Source organism: Thamnophis elegans, chromosome 6 (genome assembly GCF_009769535.1).
Source record: "Thamnophis elegans isolate rThaEle1 chromosome 6, rThaEle1.pri, whole genome shotgun sequence".
Lineage (NCBI taxonomy): Eukaryota > Metazoa > Chordata > Lepidosauria > Squamata > Colubridae > Thamnophis > Thamnophis elegans.
In genome coordinates, this window is record NC_045546.1 from 25252270 (window position 1) to 25276968 (window position 24699).

The following is a 24699-nucleotide window of genomic DNA, read 5'->3' on the forward strand; positions in this document are numbered from 1 at the left end:
GAAGACGTAGGTGACGAAGAAGATGCACTAAAAGTAAAAGAAAGGGAGGCATCCCAATTTTCAGTAGAAAATATATATTTGATTTGATGCGCTTTCAAAAATGTATTTGGAATATGTTCCTCCATCTGGCCATAGACGCTAAGAATTTCAATGCAGTCTAAATTGCTTTATCCTTTCTTTGCCAGTTCAACTGATTTCCATGCTAGCTGTGAAAGTGAGGAAGCAGCATTCACATATAGGCTGTGTTTTCAGGGCATACATATATCCACTTGACTTACCCATGGTTTACTCAGACTAATTTGCTGGATTCACATGACACACCAAACAAAGCAATAGCAGTTAGACTTATATACCACTTCATAGGGCTTTCAGCCCTCTCTAAGCGGTTTACAGAGTCAGCATATTGCCCCCAACAATCTGGGTCCTCATTTCACCCACCTCGGAAGGATGGAAGGCTTAGTCAAGCTTGAGCCGGTGAGATTAGAACCGCTGAACTGCAGATAAGAGTCACCTGAAGTGGCCTGCAGTACTGCACCCTAACCACTGTGCCACCTCGGCTCTCAAAGCTACAGCAATATAAGCAATTGTACACAAGTTGGATTCTCATTAGTGGTACATAATATACAATCGGGTAGTTCACGCAAACTTATCATGATGTACAAATTATATTCAGTAGTGTCAATAGGACACGTAAAATCCAAATCAAAGAAAAGAACACTATATCCTAGAATGGCTGGATTTGCAAAATTTGCAGTATAAAATGGTAAAACCCGGAGTTTGGTTTCTGGAATTCCTTATGGAGAAATTCCTAATATCGCAGGAATCCACCACCACACTTTTTTCTGTGCCCTGCACATGCAATGCGGTTATTCGCCAACCTTCGATTACAACAGCGTCAGTTTGCGTTTTTTTTCTTTTCTCCCAGCCAGCCACCGTACTAAAACAACAACAACAGCCGAGGCTGACATGAGGCCGGAAAGCAATGAGCGCCGGCGAACCGAGGCGAAAGCTCAATTAGAACGCATGCGCCGTTACGCCATTCCGGTGCTGGGATCCCCGTACTGGGCGGGAATTCTGGAGATCTTGGGGTGGTAGCGCGCGGTTTTTCAATCACCTTGTTTTTAATCCGTTAGGTTTTGGTCGGCGGATCGCAGCCATGAGCCTCTGGGTGGACAAATACCGCCCGACCTTGCTCTGCAAAGTAGATTATCACCGAGAGCAAGCGGCGCAGCTTCGCAATCTGGTGAGAGGCGGAGGTGTTTGGACTCTTTTCCTACTTTGGGGGCGGGGGGGGGGGAGGAAGAGGAGAAATAAGGTCTCGTTGCATTTTATGCATCCTCGGGTGCATTTCTTTTTGCTCCTTCTTCCTCTTCAAACTTGCTTTAGCGACCATTGTACTTTTTTGCTGCCTATTTCTTAGCAGTTGGAAGACCATTTATTCTCGGGGGGCACTTTTCAGTGGAAAACGGCGTTTTCGAAGCCACGAAGTGGTACTTACAAGGTCTATCTCTAATCAGAACATGCATTAACTTCGTGTTTGTTACGTGTTTGGACAGAAACCCCCATGGTCATCCTGTAGGGGAAAAAAGTCAAAGGGAATTCAACCCTTTTGGGCCGCCTGGATCTTTCAGTGGCTTTGCATAGTCAGCCACGGTTGTCCATCTGGACAGGCTGTCAGAATTGACACATGGCGAACCTGGACTGCAATGGAGTCCATTCCTACTGGGATGGCCATTTACATTCTATTGGATTAGCCTGCTTTGGGGACATCCAGATAAGGATCCCTTTGGGGCTCCATTTTAGACTTTATGCTCTTTTAACATTGACATAGAGCCGGTGAGAAAGGTTGACTCAGCCTTCCATTCTTCCGAGGTGGGTAAATGAGGACCCAGATTGTTGGGGGCAAAATGCTGACTCTAAACCGCTTAGAACAGGGCTTGCCTACCTTTCAGACCTCAGGGGCCACTAAATTCATAATTTTAAATCCCACGGACCACTAATATGAATTTTTTAAAAAAAGATAAATAGTATTTAGTGCAATATAAAAAATACAAATAATTTTTTCTGAGGACCACCAAAAATTTTTCATGGACCACCAGTGGTCTGCCGACCACCAATTGGTGACTGATGGTTTAGAGAGGGCTGTAAAGCACTGAAGCGGTATATAAATCTAAGTGCTATTGCTAATCTGGGGATGTGGGTTTAAGTGCCATCATTATGCAGGTGATACACAGCTCCACTTCTCCTTTTCATCTAACACAAAATGAGATGGTAACAGTTCTGAAACAGTACTTGGGCAGACTTGGACCGGATGATGACTAGTAAGTCAAGCCTCAATCCAGACACAATGGATGTATTGTTTGTAGATAGTTCATCTGAGTGGGGTTTGTGTATCTTGTAAAGGAGCAAGTTCATAATTGGAGAATGTGGCTAGTTCTATTGCTGTCACTGGTAAAAGGCACTCTGTACCTCCAAGGCTACCTGGGTCTAGTGATTTTACCTGATCAGAAACAATCTTTCAATAGTTATGCTCTGGAAATTTCCTGGGTGGATTATTGCAGTGTATTGTACACGGGGCTGCCTTTGGAATAAAAAATCTAGGACCTTAACAGAAAAACAGGGTTTGAAGGGATCTTGGAGATCTAGTCCAAGCCCCTGCCCAAACAAGATGCCATATATCATTCTGGACAAATGGCTGTGCAAGCTCTTCTTACAAACATCCAGAAATTGGTGCTCCATTGATGAAGCGTCATTCCACTGATTAATTTCACTTTCAGGAAATTTCTCCTTCATTCTAGGTGGGATGTCTTTTTGATAAGTTTCCATCCATTACTTCTTGTGTTGCCCTCTGGTGCTTTGGAGAATATGTTGTCGTCTTCTCCTTTGTGGCAGTCTCTCAAATATTGGAGATATGCTTCAATACTATGTTACCTTTAGTCATTTTCTTCGTTATACTAGACCAGTGATGGCGAACCCTTTCGGCATTGAGTGCCCAAACTGGAACACGTGCATGTACGCTGGAAACACAAAGACCAGCTGGCTGGTGCGCATGTGCTGGTTTCTGGTGACCTGGCATGCATGAAGACCAGCTGGCCGGCATGCATGCACACACCGGAAACCAGAAGAGCAGCTGATGACGGCACATGTGCCCATAGAGAGGGCTCTGTGTGCCACTTCTGGCATGCGTGCCATAGGTTTGCCATTGTGGGACTAGACATACCCAGTTCCTGCAACTGTTCATCATATGTTTTAGTCTCTAACCCCCTCATCTAAATTGTTTATGAAGTTTTTGAAGAGTACTGGGCCTAAGACAACACTGCATACTTTTGTCCATGTAGACATAGTTCTATTAAGAGTTACATGTTGAGGTAAAAATAATTCCATAAAAACAAGTTCAAATCCAATATGCCAATATCCAAACATACTAAAACTGTCCATATTCAAATATCGCCCCTCCCCAAAACTCACAATTAGCAATAGAATTCATTGTACATCAGCTCAACGCAGCTGTTGTAAGAGCTCTAGACCCTTGAGTAAATAATAAGACTATATTATTTTTGTTGATTCCAAATCTGTATCAAAGCTTGACATGTTCAATATTGTACTCCAACAGTGGCCAGGATCTTGATCATTGAGATGGGGTTTTTCAGGAGTTTTACAAGATAAATGGGTACCAAAATCATCTGCATGCATTTCTTAAATATTTATCTTAAAATCCCCAAGCTTGCCAAAATTTCAATGCCTTTTTTTTAATTCACCCAATTTGGAGCCTCAAAGAGATGTTGAGGATCCCAGGGCTGTGCTTAATAGTACTGATGAATGGTCCAGCATTTATATTCTTAAGTATCCCAGCTATGTTAATCATCTAGTGATTATTAATAACATTTCAGTTCCACTGCAGAGAGCATGGCTTGTGGATATATTTAGACCCACGTCATTACCCATTAGAAATAAAATGCTAGATCAATGCAGTATTAATGTTTAATCCCCATATGCTTATTTCCCATTGGAATGTAAAAACTGAACTCTTATTTTGAACTATGGCCAATATGGTTAAATGATGAACTAGTTGAAGATGGGGATTTGCTTTACTTTATAGTTCAGATTTTGAACGTTCTATTACATAAATCTCACAGTTTGGATTTTGAAAGTGCTCTTTATGTTTTAATCTCAGCAAGACATAAAATATTTTCTTAAAAGGTTTCTTTATGAACGTTTATACCATACTTAAGTTCTCCTTTAAATTAGAAAGTATAAGTTTCTTGGATTGTAAGATATACATTTTTGGCAGGCTTAAGTTACAGCATCTCTTTTTGTAGCAATTATTCGCTACAGTTTGCCATTTCTTCCTCTCAGACTTGATCCTTTTGATGTAGATGGTATTTCAAATCTTATTTATGGAGATGTAATACATCCCAGGATAACTGTTTTATGCCTGACTTGATGCCTCTATACAAGGTTGTGTCGTGCCAAAGATGATGAAATACAAACACATTTTATACTTCCAGAATAAAATTTGAAAGTGCTTTGTTGCAAAGCTTGGAAAGAATTGAAACTGCTTATGAATGAAAATAGCCCATTTTAAACAAAACTCATCCTTGCCCTTTATGATCTAAGACAGATCACAATGTAAGATCTGGTGAATGTAGTTTTAATTGAGTTTGATACAGCAGCCTGAAAATAAAAAGGCACAGTTCAAATTAAATAACCTCAAAGTATATCTTGTAGGGAGCTTATATTTGAATTTCTTATTTTAAACCTAGTCTTCAGCTTACATTAAATCAAGGCTTAGCTAGCCATGAATTGTTGAATAAGTGGCAAATAGTTGGACTATAAAACATGCTAAAATAGAAACCTTGATAATTACAATTCGTAGTGACTGGGTTCACAGAATTTACTAATCCAAAAAAACAAAACACCACCCCATGTTTAACTCAGTTAGGAAGCCCAACATAATTTTGTCCTGTGCATAAATTACCATAGGAATATAAGAGCTTGCATTATGCTAAAGCAGGCTATTTGTTCATTTAGATCATCATCAACTAAATTATCTAGAATTTAGCTTGAGAGTGTTAGATATGATTCTAACAAATTTGGTTTAAAAACATAAATTCTGCTGTTGAACTCTAGTTTCTCAGTTTTGCTACATTCCAAATACCGTATATACTCGAGTATAGGCCGACCCGAATATAAGCCGAGGAACCTAATTTTACCACAAAAAACTGGAAAAGTTATTGACTCGAGTATAAGCCTAGGGTGGGAAATGCAGCAGCTACCGGTAAATTTCAAAAATAAAAATAGATACCAATAATGTTTTTGAATATTTATTTCAAAGAAAAACAGTAAACTAGCGGTGTATTCAATGAAATACTTCACTCACCTCATGATGCTGATGTCCCGCTGTGATGATGATGTCCCGTGCAGCCGCGGGAGCGATGTCCCGCCTCCTATGACACACGGCACAGTGATTCCTATCATTGGATCACTGTACCAGAGGAGGTGGGACATCGCTATGTGGCTGCTTGCCATAACAAGGAGGAGGTGGGACATCGTTGCAGAGCGGCAGGAGGGGGAGGAAGGGGAATTGTAAGACAGCCCTGCATTACATTAGAACGTGAGGAGGGGGGATGGTGCGGTGCGCGCTGCGCGGCAAACTGACACAGAGGGAGGGGAAACTCACAGGGGCACTGGGCCATTCACAAGTGTCACCCAGCGGCATGGCCCCGCCCCTTTTTCTCCTCCATTTCGGGCAAATTTTTTCACTGACTCGAGTATAAGCCGAGGCGGCTTTTTTCAGCCCAAAAAGTGGGCTGAAAAACTAGGCTTATACTCGAGTATATACAGTAATTTTGGTTCAGCTATTCTTTATATTGCTTCTTGAAAATGGACTTCATCCTGTAACTCTGTTTTGATTTGTGTTCCATAAAAGTTCAAGAATATACTCATCCTGATGTGCCAGAAATCTTGGGACTCGCATTGACAACTCTCAATAATGGTTTATCCTCTTGAACTCTATGCAGATAGTCCTTGACTTAAAACCATTTGTTTACAACAACACTGAAAAAAATGACTTATGACCAATTCTCCCACTTATAATTGTTACAGCATCCTTACAGTTACATGATCAAACTTTGGCAGCTGGCATGTATTTCCAATGTTGCAACATCTCAAGGTCCTGGTGTTGTCATTTGCAACCATCCTAGGGAGCTTCTGACAAGCAAGGTCAATGGGAGAAGCCAGGTTCACTTAAGAACTGTAGTGATTTGCTTAACAACCATGGCAAAAAAAGATCATAAAATGGGGCATGATTCACATAACATCTACCTTTAGATGTTTAGAAGTGGAAATTTGGGCTCAAATTTTGGGCTATCTGTATAAGCGCATGTTCGTCTTAACAGCATTATGGGCCTCAGGCAAAGCAGTGTACTGGGGCCCCTATGACACCTGCTCACAGGAATAAAAATGTAAATGGTCGATAAAATTAAACATATTTGCATGTTAGTATTAATTTAAAAATGCAGTAAAATAATAAATGTTGCTGTATTTATATGGTACAAGGTGCATTGAAAGGCTAACCTTTTCCAGACTGAGTGCCTAAAGTGCATGCATGAACCCCCATAATGCAATGCGTACGCACCCCTGTGCATGCGCCCCATGTGAGTGCAACACCCCCGCTGTCCCCCACCCCCGAATGTGCGGCAGAGACCTGAAAATCAGCTGATTGATGGGAGGTACATGCGCATGTATAGTGGAGCTGAACTGGGGTGACGGCCTGCGTGCCATCAGAGAGGGCACTGCGTGCCATCTCTGCCATGCGTGCTATCGGTTCACCATCACAGACCTACACAGATTAGTATGGGGCCCCTATGCTTATGGGGTCCATGGACAAGTGCCCATCAGGCCCATGCGTTAAAACAGCCCTGTTAAGTGTGTCCTTGACTTATGAATAAAACATCAGTAATCTTCAAGATATAATTTAAGCAATCTGTAGTCTTGATGGAAATTATGTCTAGTAGGCGACCACATTTTCTTTACAATGAAATCTAAACATAAAAGTAATATCTTCGTGTATGCTCTGTTGGACAGGTTCAGTGTGGTGATTTTCCTCATCTCTTAGTTTATGGGCCTTCGGGAGCTGGAAAGAAGACAAGAATAATGTGTTTACTAAGAGAGCTGTATGGTTCGGGAGTAGAAAAACTGAGGATTGAACATCAAAATATAACAGTAAGAAATATCTTGAAAATAAAACTTTTAAGTGTTTAAGAAAATTTTATATGTTGAACTTACTAAATAAGCATAAGTCTTATTAGGTCCATTGTTAGAGGACTTTTATCTTATCAGTAAGGTTGACAAGATTTTGTGGAATATGTTTTAAATCTGTATTTAAATCTTGATTACTGCTTTTCATGACCCATTTCTTCTGTATTTTATTTTATTTATTTATTTACATATTTAAAATGCAATAATAGAGACAGTTCAAATTAAACTCAGAAAAAGAAATAAAAAGTACAAAGAAAGAAAAATAGAAAAAAGGAAAGAAGTTCAAAAAAGAAAAAGTATATAAAGAAGTTACTTCCAGTCTTCATCACATAAAATTAAATTTTATTTATCACCCCCTATAAAGTTACAATAAATATTTCTTCTTCCCCATATTCATTCTCTATTTAAAACTATAAATCACCAACTGTCAGCAAAAAGTCCTTAAAAATCTCTTATCTCTATTATGACTTGTGGTAGTCAAGATAATTGTGGTACTCACAAAAAACTATTTAATTTTATATAGTGAATTCCAAAATCTTATAGTAAAAGTTTCAATTTTACAAATTTTTCTAGAACTTAAATTCATTTAGAACTTTCTTAGTTCAAAATCTTGTTTAGCTTTTTCCATTTATTTAAGTTCTTTAACATAGTTAAGTTTTATTTTGTTCAGGAATATACATACTTTTCAGATTTGTCATTCCGAAGACCTCTAATAGCATTAAGATATTTAAATAAGCAATTTTGAAAAGTAATTAGAAGTGAGATTAGGAATTTAGCATCCTTTAATGGCACTGGCTGAGATTGCAAGCTTGATGATTAATGTGTCTCTAAGTACTCAAACCTGATGAAGACTGCTATTTTGCAGTCTCCTCACAAAGAGCAGTCATCTCTGCATATGTGTGGGATATTCTGTCCTCTCCTTATTTGTGGGAAGTTCCAAAGAACCAGTCTACTTCCTGGTTCTTTGCCACGGTTATGGTCTCCTGTCATGTGTCCACTCTTCACTGAGACATATTTAGCTTGCCATGCTTTCACTGGAAGTTCTTTGTGACTGATTACTTAAGAAAAGGAATGATCCCAGGTTTCTTTGAACAAGGAGAAAATATGATCACTCCTAAAGAAGCGACCTATACATCCTCTAGACCAGTGGTGGGTATTTGGGAGTCCATCATAATGATTAGAGCTTTAATTAGCCTACATGGCTCTCTAAATATACCCATCGCTCATATCTGGAATAGAAATAAAACATTTACAGGGATTCTGAAGCTGACAGGATAGGGATAGGAACAGTTTTCTGTGTCCCCTCCATCCAGGATATTTTTCAGACAGTGTGTGACTTTAATTCCCATAATTGTCATGCTGATTGGAATTATAGCAGCTGAAATCCAACACCCCTGGATTTTGGTAAGGGCAAGGCTGTCCTAAAGCTATCTCTATAAGAAACTAATATTGATGGCAAGAGAGTAGTTTTGGCATTATCACTCTAAAGATATTTGTTCAGCCATAAAACTATTTATTTTGCTGTTAGATTGAAATCTCTGCTTTTCTCTTTATGATGCTCTGATTGTTTTAGCTTTTGCATATAATATTTGCTTCTTCTTTTTGGCTTTGCATTGAGACTCCCCCCCCCCCAATACATTTCTGATGTTAGATTAGGTTTTATGGCAGCTTTTTGGTTTTGAATTTACTTGACAGACATCAGGTAATAAATAGTAACTCAAGTGTTATGCGATAGAAAGCCAATACACAGTTTCTAAATGTGCAGTCAGTTCCAAATGTGCAGTTTCTAGTTTACATTGGCAGTTAGAGCACATTTCATAGAAGTCATCAACCGTGGAGTTGAATAGGATTTTGGAATCCGCAAAGCTATTTTCCTACTCAGTACAAAATTCAACTGCAGCATACTTGAGAATTGGCCATCTAACCTTCGCATCAGTTTTTCAAAAGAGTCCACCATAAGAGTCCACCAGTAGGAAGATTTTTCTCTCGTTGATTTGAAATCTCTCCATAATTTGATAGATTGTTGCTAGTTCTGCTACTAGAGCAGAGAACAAGGTATTTGAGTGTTAAAATCATGCTTCCCCCTTTATATTTTCTTCTCTGGTCAAATATATCCGATTAGAGCAGTTTATGTATCTTCAACACCTTGCCCAGCCTCCCCTAGGTGTTCAAGTGGTCCTCAGCATAATGACCATGCATTCAGTGACCATTCAAGGTTATGATAGCACTGAACAAATTGTGGTTATGACCCGTTGTCGGAATTTTGGCCATTCTAGCATCCCACAGTCATATGATTGTGATCAGGACTTATGACCAGTTGCAGTGTCCTGCGATCATGTGATCTCCATTTGCCACCTTCCCAGGGTGGGAAATCAGTGGGAAAGCTGGCAGGAAAATTTGCAAGCCATTGGGGTAATCTCTGCCATCTATGCATCCTCCTTTAGCCCCTCTATGCTCACGCTGTGTAGACCACTCACATCATCCCTGAGTCTTGCTTTGTCTCCTGTGCATGCTTGCACACCTTTCCTAGGCCTCACCATACTTTTCCTGCAGCCTCCCCGGGTCTTGCTGTACCTCTCTCTCACATCCTCATTCACCTCTTCATACTTCTCCATCTAGAGCAGCCACTTACCTGCATGGTGGCCTGCTTGTGATCTGCCTGCAAGTTGCAACTTCCTGCTGGCTTCTCCATTGACTTTGTGAGGAAGCCGGCAGGCAGTGCCCTTGTGTAATGAGATTTGGTTAACGGCAGGAATTGCTGTTGTTAAGTGATGTGGTTGCGTTTCATGGCACGTCACTTAGTGATGGAAATTCATGTCCCAATTGCCATAATAAGTTGATGGCTTAATGTACCTCACTTTGTCAAAGCTGTTTTTAAAATGCAGTGCCCTAAAGAACATTCTATTTCAATTAGTTTCTGACAAATGTGGAAAATAATGGGATTGTTATTGTCTTCCATTATAATGTAGCCTGTAATGTAGCCTGCCAAAATGTGGACTCTGTCACTGTAGGCTTCTGCTTTTACAGAAAATTTAGTTGGAAAATGTTGATTTGTGGTATTATCTTTCTTCAGCTGTATGATACTGGAAATAATTTGACCCAGCATAGTCTAGTTTATACTTTGTGCTGTTTCACTCTGAATCAGCAGTTATGATCAAGAGGTCATCTAGCTTTATTATTGTGCTTTTCCTTACAGTTTCCAATGGTTTCTCACAGTGATAATTTGCTAAAAAGATTTTTTTAAAAAATGATGCCCCAACAGTCAGAATGAGTTCTTTTGCTTAGTTAGTAGCTTGGGGAGTAAAACAACCATCAGTAAATACATTATTAAGGAGATTCCTTCTGTCGCTTCATATTTGGAATGCTTTTCATTTTAATTAGGAATATCAAAAGTGTCAGTATTTAATAATTGGTGTGATTTGAAACCCAGTATTTCAGTGTCTAGACCATTGCACGAAGTGAAAAAAGGCCTTCATTGTAATTCCTTGTTTAGTTTAGCTTTTGCCTTCTAACTGCATTTTTTCAACAGCAAGTAATAGCAATAGCAGTAGACTTATATACCGCTTCATAGGCCTTTCAGGCCTCTCTAAGCGGTTTACAGAGAGTCAGCATATTGCCCCCAACAATCTGGGTCCTCATTTTACCCACCTCGGAAGGATGGAAGGCTGAGTCAACCCTGAGCCGGTGAGATTTGAACCGCTGACCTGCTGATCTAGCAGTAGCCTGCAGTGCTGCATTTAACCACTGCGCCACCTTGGCTCATAATATAATATATTACTATGGCAGCCTCTCTCGTCATGTGCATTTTGATGGCTTTGGTCATCGACCTCCAAGGGTGCCACTGGGGAGAAAACTATATTGAAGCATCGAGTGTCTGTGTTTCTATGTAATGTTTGATGGAAATCAGCTTTTAAAGCGTCTCTTCATTTGAAATACAGGTTATTCTTTGGCTTGATCTGTCCTTGCTATTCCTCTAAGTCCCTTTTCTCACCCAACTCTAGAAAAACTTGGCAGACAGCTTTTTCATCACTGAAATTCAGAGGCAGTTCCTCTGAACGGAGATATTTATAATTATATCTCAGAAGAGAGATATAATTAATGCAAACAATAAAAAGCAGAGAAAGGATTATCATTTTTCAAACTAAAATGGAACGAAAGGCAGAATTATTTTAAAGCACACCGTGCTTGATATGTAAGAATTAAAAAAAAGAATTGTACTGCTTTTGTTCAATAATATGAGCTACATCTCATTAGTATTGATCTCCTAAAGTTCATCTTGCTTAGTATCATTTCTTTTCAGGCACCCTCTAAAAAGAAAATTGAAATCAGCACTATTGCAAGCAACTATCATCTTGAAGTTAATCCAAGGTATGTTTGTAATCAGCTCTGAATATCTAGTTTCTGGTGCAGGAAAATGCAGTGTTTAAAGAAAATGCAATTTTAGTTGTGGCTTTTATAAATGGTGCAGTTGATTAATATTATTGTATTAAATGATACTTACTTCACTTTATAAAGTTAACAATTCTAATATAGTAAGTAGTAAATTTTATATATTAAAATTCGCAGTAATGTTGAAGTAACATAGAGAAAAATATTTGGGAGAATGGAAAACTGAAAGATATACGATACACTGTATACACTGTATAAAATATATTTATTGTAATTAATTTGCACATAACATTATGTTGTTTAAAGTGAAAAATATAAGCCACCCAGAGTCACCTTATAGGACAAATGGGTGGCATAAAATTTTAGTAAATAAATAAAAATAATAAATAAAATAAATAAAATTTATTTAGACAAAACATATTGAATTTACTTACGTTACACATTTTTATTGCAAATGGAGCTACAGCCTATTGAAATTTAAAGAAGATAACATATTTAGGAAAATTATGCAGCAAAAACTAGTCACAATCATCACTAGTGAAGCAAAAAAGTTGTGAATTTTATTTTTCAGTACATCTGACATTTTTGAAAGTAAGTAATTTTCAAGAGAAGAAATGAGAAAAATGGAAAAACAAGACATAATGCATATTAAAATGTCCAATCTGATACTATAGTTTATTTGAAACTTTAGAGGTCAGTATAGCTGTAAGTTTCTGGAATATTCCATCTGTTAGTGACAGCTGTGTCATTTACAACATACAACATACATTTACAATCCATGCTTATGTTAAGAACTTCATAAAGGAAAGAGTCAGTTTGGTGTTCTCTTTTAGGCACCAGGCTAAAAACAAAAGACCATGAGTCTAGTCCTGCCTTAGGCACAAAGTCAGCTGGGTAACTTTGGCCAAATCACTGCCTCTCAGTCCTAGGAAGAGGGCAGTGGCAACCCACTTGCAACATCTTGTCAAGAAAACTGCAAGGATTTGCTCAGACAGTTGTTAGAAGTCAATACTGATTTAAAGACACCCCTCCCTTGCAAAACATCATTGAACTCCCTACAATTTATTTTGCATAAATATGAATATGAGGAAAAGGTAGGTTGCTGAACTTCAACACTCAGCATTCTACTAGTCATACTTTCTGGGAATTATAGAAGTTGCAGGAAAAATCTTTTTTTTAAAAAAAAAAGATATGTTTTTATATTAATTTTCAGTGATGCAGGGAACAGTGATCGAGTCGTAATACAGGAATTGCTGAAGACAGTTGCACAGTCACAGCAACTTGAGACAAACACTCAGCGTGATTTTAAAGGTCTGTACATAAATTGTGTAAGTTATTTCTACAAAGCTATTCAGTGTTGTATGTTTTCCCAAGCAGAATTGTTTGGAGAAATTGATTATGTGTAATAGTTATGTAGTAATGTGTAATGTAAGTTATCACATTCATTAAACATTATTCACACATCCAATCACACTTCAGCCATTAAAAAGAATAATTCTCCATATATAAAAATAAATTTAAAAGACTAGTAAGTTATTACAGCTCCTTCGCTTCGTAGCTTATAAACCAAATAAAAACTTCCAAAGATGGCAAAATAGGGATTACGAACAACATCTAGTATAAAGATTTAAAAAACTACAGTGTTGAGGAAATAGGTAGAAGATTTACAGAATGCATCTTCAAGCATCTTTCATCATGTCAAAAGACAAAGGAAAATGGTAAAGTACACATCACCAAAACAGTGGAAACCATGTTGTCCTAACAAGCAGTAAGGCAGTAAGCTTGGTACAATGGAATCCTTCTGGATAAGCCGAGGATGAAAGACCACCTACTTGTGTTTCTGACAGTTCCTCTTGAGCACAGAGATGAAGGAAACCATAACATTTTCAACCATAATAGAACCTCTAGGGGTTGATCACTTCATTTTCTATTCATCATTGAATTTACAATTGTTTTACAATTAAAAGGTCTTCCAAACTGCAAGTTTGAAAACCTACCTGATAAGGTAAGGTAAAGGTTCCCCTCGCACATGTGTGCTAGTCGTTCCTGACTCTAGAGGGCACTAGGGATTCGAACCGCCGAAATGTCCACCTTTCTGATCGACAAGTTCAGCATCTTAGCCACTGAACCACCGCGTCCCTCTTGATAAGATAAACTTCATCCCAAATAGAAGAAAAGTTAGCTAGCAGTATAAAAACCTGAAGAAATATAAAACAAATGACAAAAAGCTGAATAAGTATTTATAAGATGGATTGTGCTGTGATTTTGTATCTTTAGCAATATATGTAATGGAGATTCTTTTGGAAGGGTGTCATTCTCATTGGGAAGATAAATATGATGAACTACCATGTGTTTAGAATATTTATAGAAATTTTGGGGTGAAAAACATAATCTCATAAATGCATGTGGGAGAAAGATCATAGTTTTCTGAATAGGAAGGCTTAATCCTGGCTTCTGAATTCAGATATACTAAAAATAAATTAAGATAATACACTCTGAGAATCTAACTAAAAGTTATTGCTGATTATTTTTAGTGGTGCTGTTGACGGAAGTGGACAAGCTTACAAAGGATGCCCAGCATGCATTGCGAAGAACAATGGAGAAGTATATGGCCACCTGTAGATTAATTCTTTGTTGCAATTCTACATCAAAAGTCATTGCACCCATCAGGAGTAGATGCCTTGCAGTGCGAGTCCCTGCTCCAAGTATTGGAGATGTAAGTTCATGATGAAGATGAATTGCTTTCCAGATGTTTTTTCCCCAGTGTTATTTGCATGGAGTTTAGCATGAAAATTGAGCAATCCTTGTTTATTGTCTTTCTCTGAACTATTTATGCTTATACAATTAGCCTATATTTAACATTGTTGCTAAATGTGAATGTAATTTGTACAACTTAGATCCATGCTTACTTTGTTTTCTTCATAGACATGGGGAGGAATTTAATATTTTTGGAAGGGTTTGTAATGATAAGATTCAGTTTGTGAAGCAGGAATATGGTGAGGTCCTAGAGGCAAAACAATAGTTGAAAGTGGCAGGGAATGCTCTTCTTGTTTGTTACCACCATTTTTATAAGTATTCATGAGGGCATAGTCTTTCAACTTATTTCTAAAATAGAGGGAAGTAAACTGTCAGATAGCATGTGCTGGTAAAATCTACAGCCCCCCCCCCCCTCTCTGATGTTAGATTTTGTGCCAGATTGAAATGTTCCCTGATTAAATTCTGTCCGGCATTTGCCGGTTTTGAATCTGTTAGTTGATGGTGTCTGTTGGTCTTTGGCTTATGATAAATAGGACTGATTAATCCAGAAATTCACAACATTGCCAACTGGAGTGCTTAAAATATTTCTATGTCTTTTGTGCTGTAAAAGGTCCAGGGTATAATTATTCCCAGGTATAGCAGAAGAGATCACACTTAGAGCTTCTGATTTAAGGTATATGTGAGAGAAGGCAAAGAAGAAATACATGATGGGAACTATGTAGTAGGTGTAGTCCAGGCAATCAGTACTTCATTGCTAATTTCTCCAAACTGATATCTTTCTTAGGGACTTTCCTCTTTGTTTACTCCTGCATCAACTGATGCAGTGATATGTAAGCTTTTATAAAACAAATGTTTGCAAAACTAATATTTGTCTTACCAAATATTTAGATCTGTACCATTTTATCAAATGTTTGCAAGAAGGAAGGCCTGACTCTTCCTCAAGAATTGGCTCGGAGAATTGCTGAAAAATCTGGGAGGAATCTCAGAAAGGCTCTTCTAATGTGTGAGGCATGCAGAGTACAGCAGTAAGTTGTTTTTTTAAAAAAACATGGATATGGAGAGAAATAAACAGCACCGAGTTAATCTTAGCAAGTCTTTACTACTTGTCTCGCAGGCTTCCTTTCACGCCTGATCAAGACATTTCTGAGGCTGACTGGGAAGTATATCTGAGAGAGACAGCCAATGCTATTGTCAGTCAGCAGACACCCCAGAGGTAAGTGAGTGTAGCAAATAATATATGACATTGATAAATGTCAGGTTGCAAAATACAACACATATGTTTTCTGACACTAAAGATTTACACTGATGATTTTAATACTATGATCGTTTAAAAGATGACTGTAACTAGATTTAAAACGTGTGTGTGTGTGTGTGTGTGTGTGTGTGTGTGTATTTGTGCTACATAACAATAAAACAGTTTATAAATAGATGCATTCAAAATAAGATGTGCCCTGGCAGTCTCCAAGAACTGGATATGATTGAATGTAAGAAAAAAAATAGATTTTGCATCCCAAAGCTTCAGAAAAAGTGGGACAATTTCAGAGAAGGGCAAAAGGGATGATTGAAAGCTTGAAATTATGTCATATAGAGGGATTGAAGGAGCTGGGGATATTTTGCCCTGAGAAAATACAATTGAGGAATATAAAAGCACAGGTCAAACATCTGTCAAACAGAAGACTGAGACCCGTTCTCTCATTCACAGTGCAGGATGGACGATAATTTGCTTAAGATACAGAAAAATGGGTTGATGTAGAAAATACAAGCCTAATGGTAAAAACGGACAATGAGAAGTTGTGGGCTTTCTTTTGTTGGATGAGCACAAGTAGGATTAGCTAGCCATCTGTTGAGGATGCTGTAACTCCTATTCCTGCACTGAACAAAGTGGCCCGAAGCATTTTTCAATACCATGACTATATGAAAATACAATGGCCCATTAGCCTAATCAGCCTACTAATTACATACTCCCTGTTTTGATTGTCAACGTTTTTCAAATCTGGAGCATAAATGAACAAATTTTATTTTATTTTATTTTTTTACTCTTCTTTGACTTCTTGATATAAAACCTATTCAAATCCTGATGATGGATACCAGCCTAGACTATGCTCCTACAGCTCTGTATAAAGTGTAATCACTTTTACCAATAGGTGCAAGCATTATTTTTTTTGTATCAGTATATAGCATGTAATTTTCCAAAGAAAATGTAAAAAAAAAAATCAAAAGTGGAACAGGCTTTACAGTAAGGCTGCCTGCAGGGTGTTGGTGGGTTCCTTTTTTTGAGGGGTATGCTTAAAAAAATCATCCACCAAGGATGCTTTAGCTGAGATGGACAGCTTAAATTGCTGTCCCAATTATAAGATTGTGCTATTGTACTAGTGGATCAATGAGCAATGTCAATACAGTGGCCTATGGCCTTTGCTCATTTTGAATATAGCTATTTTAAAAACAAATTGCTCACAGTCTCTCTTAATTTTCTAGTACTTCTTTCACGCAGTCTTTAGGAAACTCTTTTGGGAAAGAATGAACAATAAATAGTGGGCTCCATTGATAAAAAGCATAACCTTGTATTATATTTTAAGCAGTTAAAATACTCTAGATAACAATATCTAGTAATTTCTCTTAGCAACAGTAGTTGTTTTAATGCTACTAGTTCTGTATATTTTCTTACTCAGATTTATCAATACACATCTTGTTTCTGCTAGGTTACTTCATTAGATCTTTTGTTTTGGGATGATTTGAGTATTTCATTGCTTCTCCAATTTGTTAGAAGTTGGAACCCTCTTTGCTTCTGGCAGGTTCAACAGATGGTTCCACAGTAGTGGCCAATCTCAGAAGGGCTACATTGAATTAAGCTATTGTAAAATAAGCTTGTTTGTTTGGAGCAATGAAGAACCTCCATCTAGAAATGACAAAAATGATAAGGGCAGAGTATTTTTTTCTAGGTGCTGATCTCACAGAAGAAAAGAAATGTAGACTGGTTGCCATATGTTTATTGGTGATATATATATATTGCATTTGCAGAAAAGACTGACAGCATTTTATAATTAATTTGGAGAGTTTGAATTCTCTTTGATGTAAATGGGGGATGCTGTGAGTCACGTCTTCTGCCTGCTTCCATTAAATCTTTATAATAGCCCTCATTATTTTTTAATGTTGATATTATGCTTCAGTAGAAAAAGAAAACATGCAATTTGATTATATATTTTCTTTTATGTGAACATTATTTTGAGCTTTTATACCCTGTTTCTCTGAAAATAAGACCTCTCCGGATATTAAGCCTAATTGGGCTTTTGAGCGCATGCGCTAACATAAGTCCTCCCTGAAAATATGGCAACACAGCAGCAGCCATGAGGTGACCACACTTGCAGCCTCCTGCACCTCAAAAATAATAAGACCTCCCCAAAAATAAGGCCAAGTGCTTATTTCAGGGACCAAAAGAAAATAAGACCCTGTCTTATTTTGGGGGAAACACATGATATGTGGATTTAGGCAGTGTCGATTAAATGACTGCTTGGGACTTTTGGGTGTATTCTTAATGTTTAAAAACAGACTGTTTTCCTCTTCAGCAATTTAAGAACATTAACTTTAGATAGCTATTTGCCTATTTAAAAAAGATTCAGCAACAAAAGGTAGATTCTCTTTGACTCAGTATTATGGTATATATCAACTTTTCTTCACCCTAGTTTTCTCTGAAGCTGTTTGGATTACAGCTTTCAGAATTCTAGCTAGCATATCCAGATGGAGAAAAGCTGTAATAGGTAGTCTTTGATTTTCAATCATTCGTTTAGCAACTGTTTGAAGTTAATGACGATGTTGAAAAAAGGGACTTAGTGGCTGGTCCTCGCACGTACGACTGTCATAATGTCCCCATAATCATGTGATCAAAATTTGGGTGCTCGGCAACTCGCATGTTGCAGTGTCCCAGGATCATGTGATTATCATTTGTGATCTTCCCAGGGGGCTTCCAATAATCTGACTCAGTGCAAGGAACCAGATTCCCAATAACCATGGCAAAAAAGAGAGTAAAATTGGATACAACTCATTTAGCAACTGCTTCACTTAGTGACAAGTATCCATCAAATTGTGGTTGTATGTCAATGATAACCTGTATTCAGGGATTTCACAAAGATTTGCAGAATGCAGTCAGGAATTTGATAACACCTTTCCAACTAACACATTTTTAAAGGCATTAGCAGCTCATGATAGCTTATGCTACTAGCCTCCTGATTTAAAAAAAAAAATCATCATAGACATTGCTTTCCCTCCCTGTAATATAGGGATCCATTGTTTGGCATTGATTTAGGAAGCGTTTGTGTTGGAGAAATCATATAATTATATTGAGCTCCAAAAACAACAAGTCTCATTTTGTCACTCTCTTGCTGAATGTCTATGGAGATTCTCAGTCATCCAGGAAATGGTTGTCCCAAAGGTGTTTTTTCAAGAGGCAACTGGACTTTCTTGTTTTTTCTTTTAAGCCATTTTGCTTCTCATCCAAGAAGCTTCTCAGAGCTGAAGAAACTTCTTAGATGAGAAGCAAAAAGTCTTCAAAGAAAAACCAGAAAGTCAGGTTGCCTCTTGAAAAAGCACCTTTGGTGACACCCTCCGGCTACTTTCGTACAGTGAACTAGAGTAGAGGTTCTTAAGTTATGATCCCAGAAGGCTTTGAAAAAAAAATCTTAAAATCTCCAAGATTGTTGTTTTTGTTGCTAAAACAGACTGAAGCCATCTCGACTGGAGACTGAAGTTTTGAAAGGGAACTACTTGAATTCTTTATTTTTGCTTAAATGATTACATGGGTGCTATGAGTTTCATAATTATGATTCAGTTGTGGTAATGCGGAATATTTTTTAAAACATTAAAATCACTGTATTTTTAATTCTAGGACAAACCTTTTTACCACTTAAACATTGCGTTCAATCTATACTGATTACATTTTATTCTTTCCTCACCAATAGGAAAAAAAATGATCCTTTCAGAAATGAAAGATAAAAAAGAAGCATTTGAGTTGTGAGCAAATAAATGTATTTCTGTTAAAGACAGAAACATGTATTTTAATAGATACAAGGATGCAGAACATAATTTGGGGGAAGTTTAACTTTTTAACTTTTTATGTTTCTAAAAGAAGGGGAGGATTAATACTGTATGTGAAATCCCTGAGCAGAAATTTATTTCTTAATAATTGAATTATTATAGTTATTATCTTTTAAAATAGATTTTGAGATAGCGTGTGAAGGCTACACAATAAAGGTTATTAAATTGGTTGAATAAGTTAAAACTTTTTGGAGTTAAATTGCAGCTTGGTAATATTTTAATTTTATTCCAATAGACTGTTTGAAGTCCGTGGGCGACTTTATGAACTTTTAACTCATTGTATTCCTGCAGATATTATAATAAAGGTAACTAATTTATTGATTCCTATTTGGTTTACTAATTGAGGGTAACATTAATTACCTTGGGGAAGCAAGAAAAATCAAGTTTAGAATAAACAGTTTGAGCATTTTTTTTATATCTTCAAAGAACTTGATATTCTTGTGTCAAATCAGATTTTGCTATTGAAATTGAAAAAAAAATCATGGATAATTATAAAGACTATTATTTATTTCTTAGCTTCTAACTAAGAATCCATATGTTGGACTACAGATTCAACAGTCCACTCCAGGAATGTACAGATTGTGGATTATGACAATTGTAATTCAGCAGGAGAAAGTTAAACTGGACAAGGCTGCTTTAAGTTATGGAAAATTCAGAACGTACAGTACATATGCATTCACTTTGCTTTTTCTTTTTGAGCTAAGCAACATTGTTCAAATGGTAAAAATAAGTAATAAATAGTAAATAAAATAAATGGATAAGAGAGAAGGAAATCTGACCAAATCAAATTAATGCCATTCATAAAACCTTTCCATACCAATAAAGGAGAATATTTGTAGCTCAGGTTGACATGATGGGTTCTTGGTGCTCTCTGAGCTTGCTTGTTTTCTTGCAGATGTTTGATCACCCAAACTAGGTAACTTCATCACTGATGTTTCGGTAATGAAACATCTGCAAGAATACAAGCAAGCTCAGAGAGCACCAAGGACCCCTCCCTTTTCTATACTTTTCTATTATTTCAAACCATCCTTGCTACTAACAATATAATAAACTAAATTATAAATTACTTTCTGACAATTTTATTAATTAATTCTTAACTGTCTCTGCTTTCATCTCAGTGCATTCAAATTTACTGCATATATTTGTTTTACAATTCAGTGTTCATTATTTCTATGTGGTCAAGTCATCTTAGGACTCTTTCACACACCAACTTTTGTTATTTAATCCATTTCATTCATCACCCATTCATTCTTGATTTTTCTGTATTAGACACATACTATCCTTTTCTACTCTTCTACCAACATATGCATGTTTTAAAATTTCTCAATTTTTCTGAGTTTAGCAAACATTCTGCCAAAGTATACAAATTCATTTATTAGGTCTAATTTTTCCCTGTTTATATGTAATCTTGCAGTCATTCATGCTGTTTTCTTTGTGAAATACAACTCTCTTGATCTTCAGTATATTAGTTTTCAGATTCATACCACTCATTGCATCATATAGTATATTCTACATTCAATGTGAATAATTTGAGTTTTTACCAATTGTATAGCGTTAACTTCATACAGGAGTACACACATTCCTTTCTTCAACCAAAATGCTTGTTGAAGCACCACAAGAATTTCTTGCTTGTGTACTAAAAATAAATAACCAAGAAGAGTATTGGACATTCTTCTTTCACTCCTAGTTTATTGGTGAACTACATTCAATTTATTGTCTTGCATGATTGTATGCTACTGGCATACAATTCATGTTCATTCAGCAATCCACAAACAAAACATTCCTAGTTCATGTTTATTCACTTTATCATTAACAAACGTATAATATGTTTTCTCAGTTCATACATTTCTTAATAATCTGCTGAAAAGCAAAAATCTGTATTTCACTGGTCTGCCTTAAAGCAAACTTTGCTTTCCACTTACTATTTATACTCTCTTATAAATATCATAAATATAACATCTTTTATTTTAATTATTTTGATACATTCCAAGTTTTAATGTTCCATATACCATATTTAATAGAGGAGCCCATGAATGTTGGCTTTCTTGGGTCATTATAGTTTTAATCAACTTTTATAGATGTCTTTTTAATATGATAATAATAGACTAAATTACCAACTTACATCAATGTAGAAATGTTCTACATTTAGCATGCTCTGTTGGTGGCAACTATATATGAAAGTAAGTTTTGGCACATTTTGCTCAATGTACCATAATTTAATCAAACACTGTTTTATTCCAAGCATTCAATTTGTTTCATACATTCAGAAGAATATAATTATACATCTCTGAACTACTACTGTTTGTCATCTATTTTAGGGCCTTATGTCTGAACTTCTAAACAACTGTGATGGGCAACTAAAAGGAGAAGTTGCACAAATGGCAGCTTTCTATGAGCACCGATTACAACTGGGCAACAAAGCTATTTATCACCTGGAAGCATTTGTAGCCAAATTCATGGCCCTTTATAAAAAATTTATGGAAGATGGACTTGAAGCTATGGTGTTCTAATGCATAGCTTTGAGAATACTCATCAATTGTGATTATGAACTGCAAATCACAAGAGTTTTACAGTATCTAGGCAATAAAATCGAAATTGTTGAATTTCAGTGATTTTGTCATGATTAATTTTTTGAAGCAGTTCAATTATTCTGAGAAAAGTAACTTACTGTATTTTTCAGAGTATGAGACACTCCGGACTATTAAGACACACCTATCTTTTTGTGGGAGGAAACCAAGAAAAAAGGGCCTGTTCAGCACTGCCACGGCCTGTTTATTTTATTATTAAACATTTATTATTAAACAAACATGTTTGCTACCACCGCCATCCATTTGTTCCCACCACAGTTCACCGCTGTGGCCCATTTGCCGCAGCCCATTTGCCGCCACTGCCTGTTTGTTGCTGCCTGTTAGCCGCTGTTATGGCCCGTTCGCCATAGCCACCCTTTACCGAGGCTGATTTGCCACCTGTGTATCCCGTTTGGTATGGCCCATTTGCTGCCACTGATCGCCGCTGCCTGAAATGGCTGAAAATATGACGCATGAAGGCCAAAAACTGATCATGCGGAGGTCGATAATGCAACATGCGTAACCTGAAAACAGCTGAAGGGTAGGGGCTGACAGGTAGACCGGGCTTTGGCACACCTCAATTTTCACCCATTTTTATGGGGGGGGGGGGAAAATGTGTTTTATACTCTGAAAAGTATGGTAATTTTGGAAGATTATCCTGGCAACAGTGTCCAGGATATTTTTAGAAAAGTAACCTATATGACTTTTTCATTGTTTCATTTGATATCTTAATTTAGCCCCTTGGAGGAGACTGTATTTAACAAAAGTATCCGTTTTCTTAAGTATTATGTTACTACTTTCATTTTGTTAAGGACCAAAAAGATACATGAAATCTGGTAGGATTGTGAATCTGTGGACCAGATGAGTTCAGACATTCACAAAATGTATCCCCACAAAACAGCAGTCACTCATGCCAGACTCCCAGTATAATCTCCAGAAAGAAGGAACATGCGTGTTGACCTTATCTCAGCTTTTTTCTATGCAGGAGATAGAAAAAAATATTGAAATTTTAAAATGAAAAGGACAACTTAGGAGAAGCTGTGAACTGAAACTGGGAAAAGCAAAAGATTAATTTTTCTCTCCATAGTTTCTGATTAAAGTTTGTTTCACTGTTTTTGTGATTTTATTTTTCTGTTCAAATTGAGGAATTGTGTGCAAATTCAAATGTATTCAAAACTTAGACTTGTTCATGCAATAGTAATACTTTTTGTATAGCCCTAAGGTTATATAAGAATACAAAATATAAAAAAATAATAGACCATATATAATAAAATAACGTACAAGGCAGAACTAAAAGAAAATATAGATCATATTCTATATTATCCCTATTATTTACTCCAACCATATCCTCATAGGCAGTTCTCAGATGTACTGTTTATTCACTAAAAGGCCATGTTATATGTAACATTGGGTTCTGACCACACATTAAATACATTGTTCTAATTAATGAAACTTATTAGCTGCTCATGTAATGTGTGATCCAAAATATTGATAGCTTTCCTTACTATATACTTGGCATTTAAATAATATAAACTATGTCCTCCATCTTTGGAGCTCCACAAATACATTCATGATGAGGAATTCGGATTAAACCTTCCATATTTAATGATCATATTTATCTGTTCAAATCTCAAATACACTCCTAAGATGCTTGGGCATTTTTGTACTAAAATATTTTTCAGTTTGGAGGGTAGGTTTCTAGTGTCTTGTTCCTTTCAACATGCTGGCCTTCCTGAAGTTAACTACATGCTGTCTGAACTTTTGTATGCAAAATTCAGTTGGACAAGAAACAGAGACCCCAACTCTTGATACTGTTTGTGTGTTTTACTGTCTAAGAGATCTCTAATTGAGATTTAGTCTGTTCTGTCAGACACAATTTTGGAAGTCTCGGTTTCCATAGAATTGATTCTATAGAATCAATTATATACCAATTCCAATAATTATATGCCTTAATTTTTGACAAAGTACATAAATTCCTCAGCTCTAAATGCAGCCGTTTTATCCACAACCAAAATACTCAGATGCTGTGATTGTGTTTGCTCTGGTAATAGTACATGTTTTAAGTCCCAAACCTCAGCTTTATTAAAGAGAATAGAAACCAATAATAATATTTTTGTTATTTTTCTTGTTATAATGTTGTAATAATTTCCAGCATTTCTTTATGGTGACGTGGTTTGGCATTAGAGTTTCAGTGTCTGCTTCACCCTCTAGCCCCTGTAGAAATCAGTCAGATTTCTACAAACATTTGTACAGGGTAGGGAGCCTTCTGTGAATTCCTAATTTCAGCTTGGAGGGTTGGTCAGATAGGGGTGTCTCGAGGAGGGCACATTCTTTTAGGTCCTGCTCCATGCTAGAGGTCTGTTTCCAAATTCTGCATGGATCACAACACTCCAAGAACACAGCTGGTTCAAGCTAGATGTGTATGGGGTTCAAGAATTACTGTCAAGCATACCTTGGGGCAACAGACTGCCGTATTTTTTGGACTATAAGATGCACTTTTTTGTCTCCCAAAAGGGGTAAAAATGTCTGCATCTTATAGACTAAATATTGCCAAAGCCCCACACACCCACTGGCCATTTTTTGGTCTCTGCACGCCCCATTTTTGGGATTATTTTTGGCTTTCTTCAGTCCATTCTCA

The 24699-nt window shown here is 36.9% G+C and overlaps 1 protein-coding gene across 2 annotated transcripts; it reads left to right on the forward strand.

Moving 5' to 3' along the window:
• The first annotated feature begins 923 nt into the window (after positions 1 to 923).
• On the forward strand, positions 924 to 22102 carry RFC3 (replication factor C subunit 3). 2 transcript variants are annotated; one of them, XM_032220254.1, is made up of 10 exons: positions 937 to 1044; positions 1134 to 1243; positions 7087 to 7224; positions 11561 to 11628; positions 12863 to 12960; positions 14184 to 14365; positions 15295 to 15431; positions 15521 to 15619; positions 19730 to 19799; positions 21813 to 22102. In XM_032220254.1, exons 2-10 carry the CDS (start codon positions 1157 to 1159, stop codon positions 22002 to 22004), a joined length of 1071 nt encoding a protein of 356 aa, XP_032076145.1. In that variant the 5' UTR covers positions 937 to 1044; positions 1134 to 1156; the 3' UTR covers positions 22005 to 22102. The 2 variants fall into 2 exon arrangements, with proteins under 2 accessions (XP_032076144.1, XP_032076145.1); XM_032220253.1 differs by having other exon boundaries at positions 924 to 1243.
• Positions 22103 to 24699: the final 2597 nt, after the last annotated feature.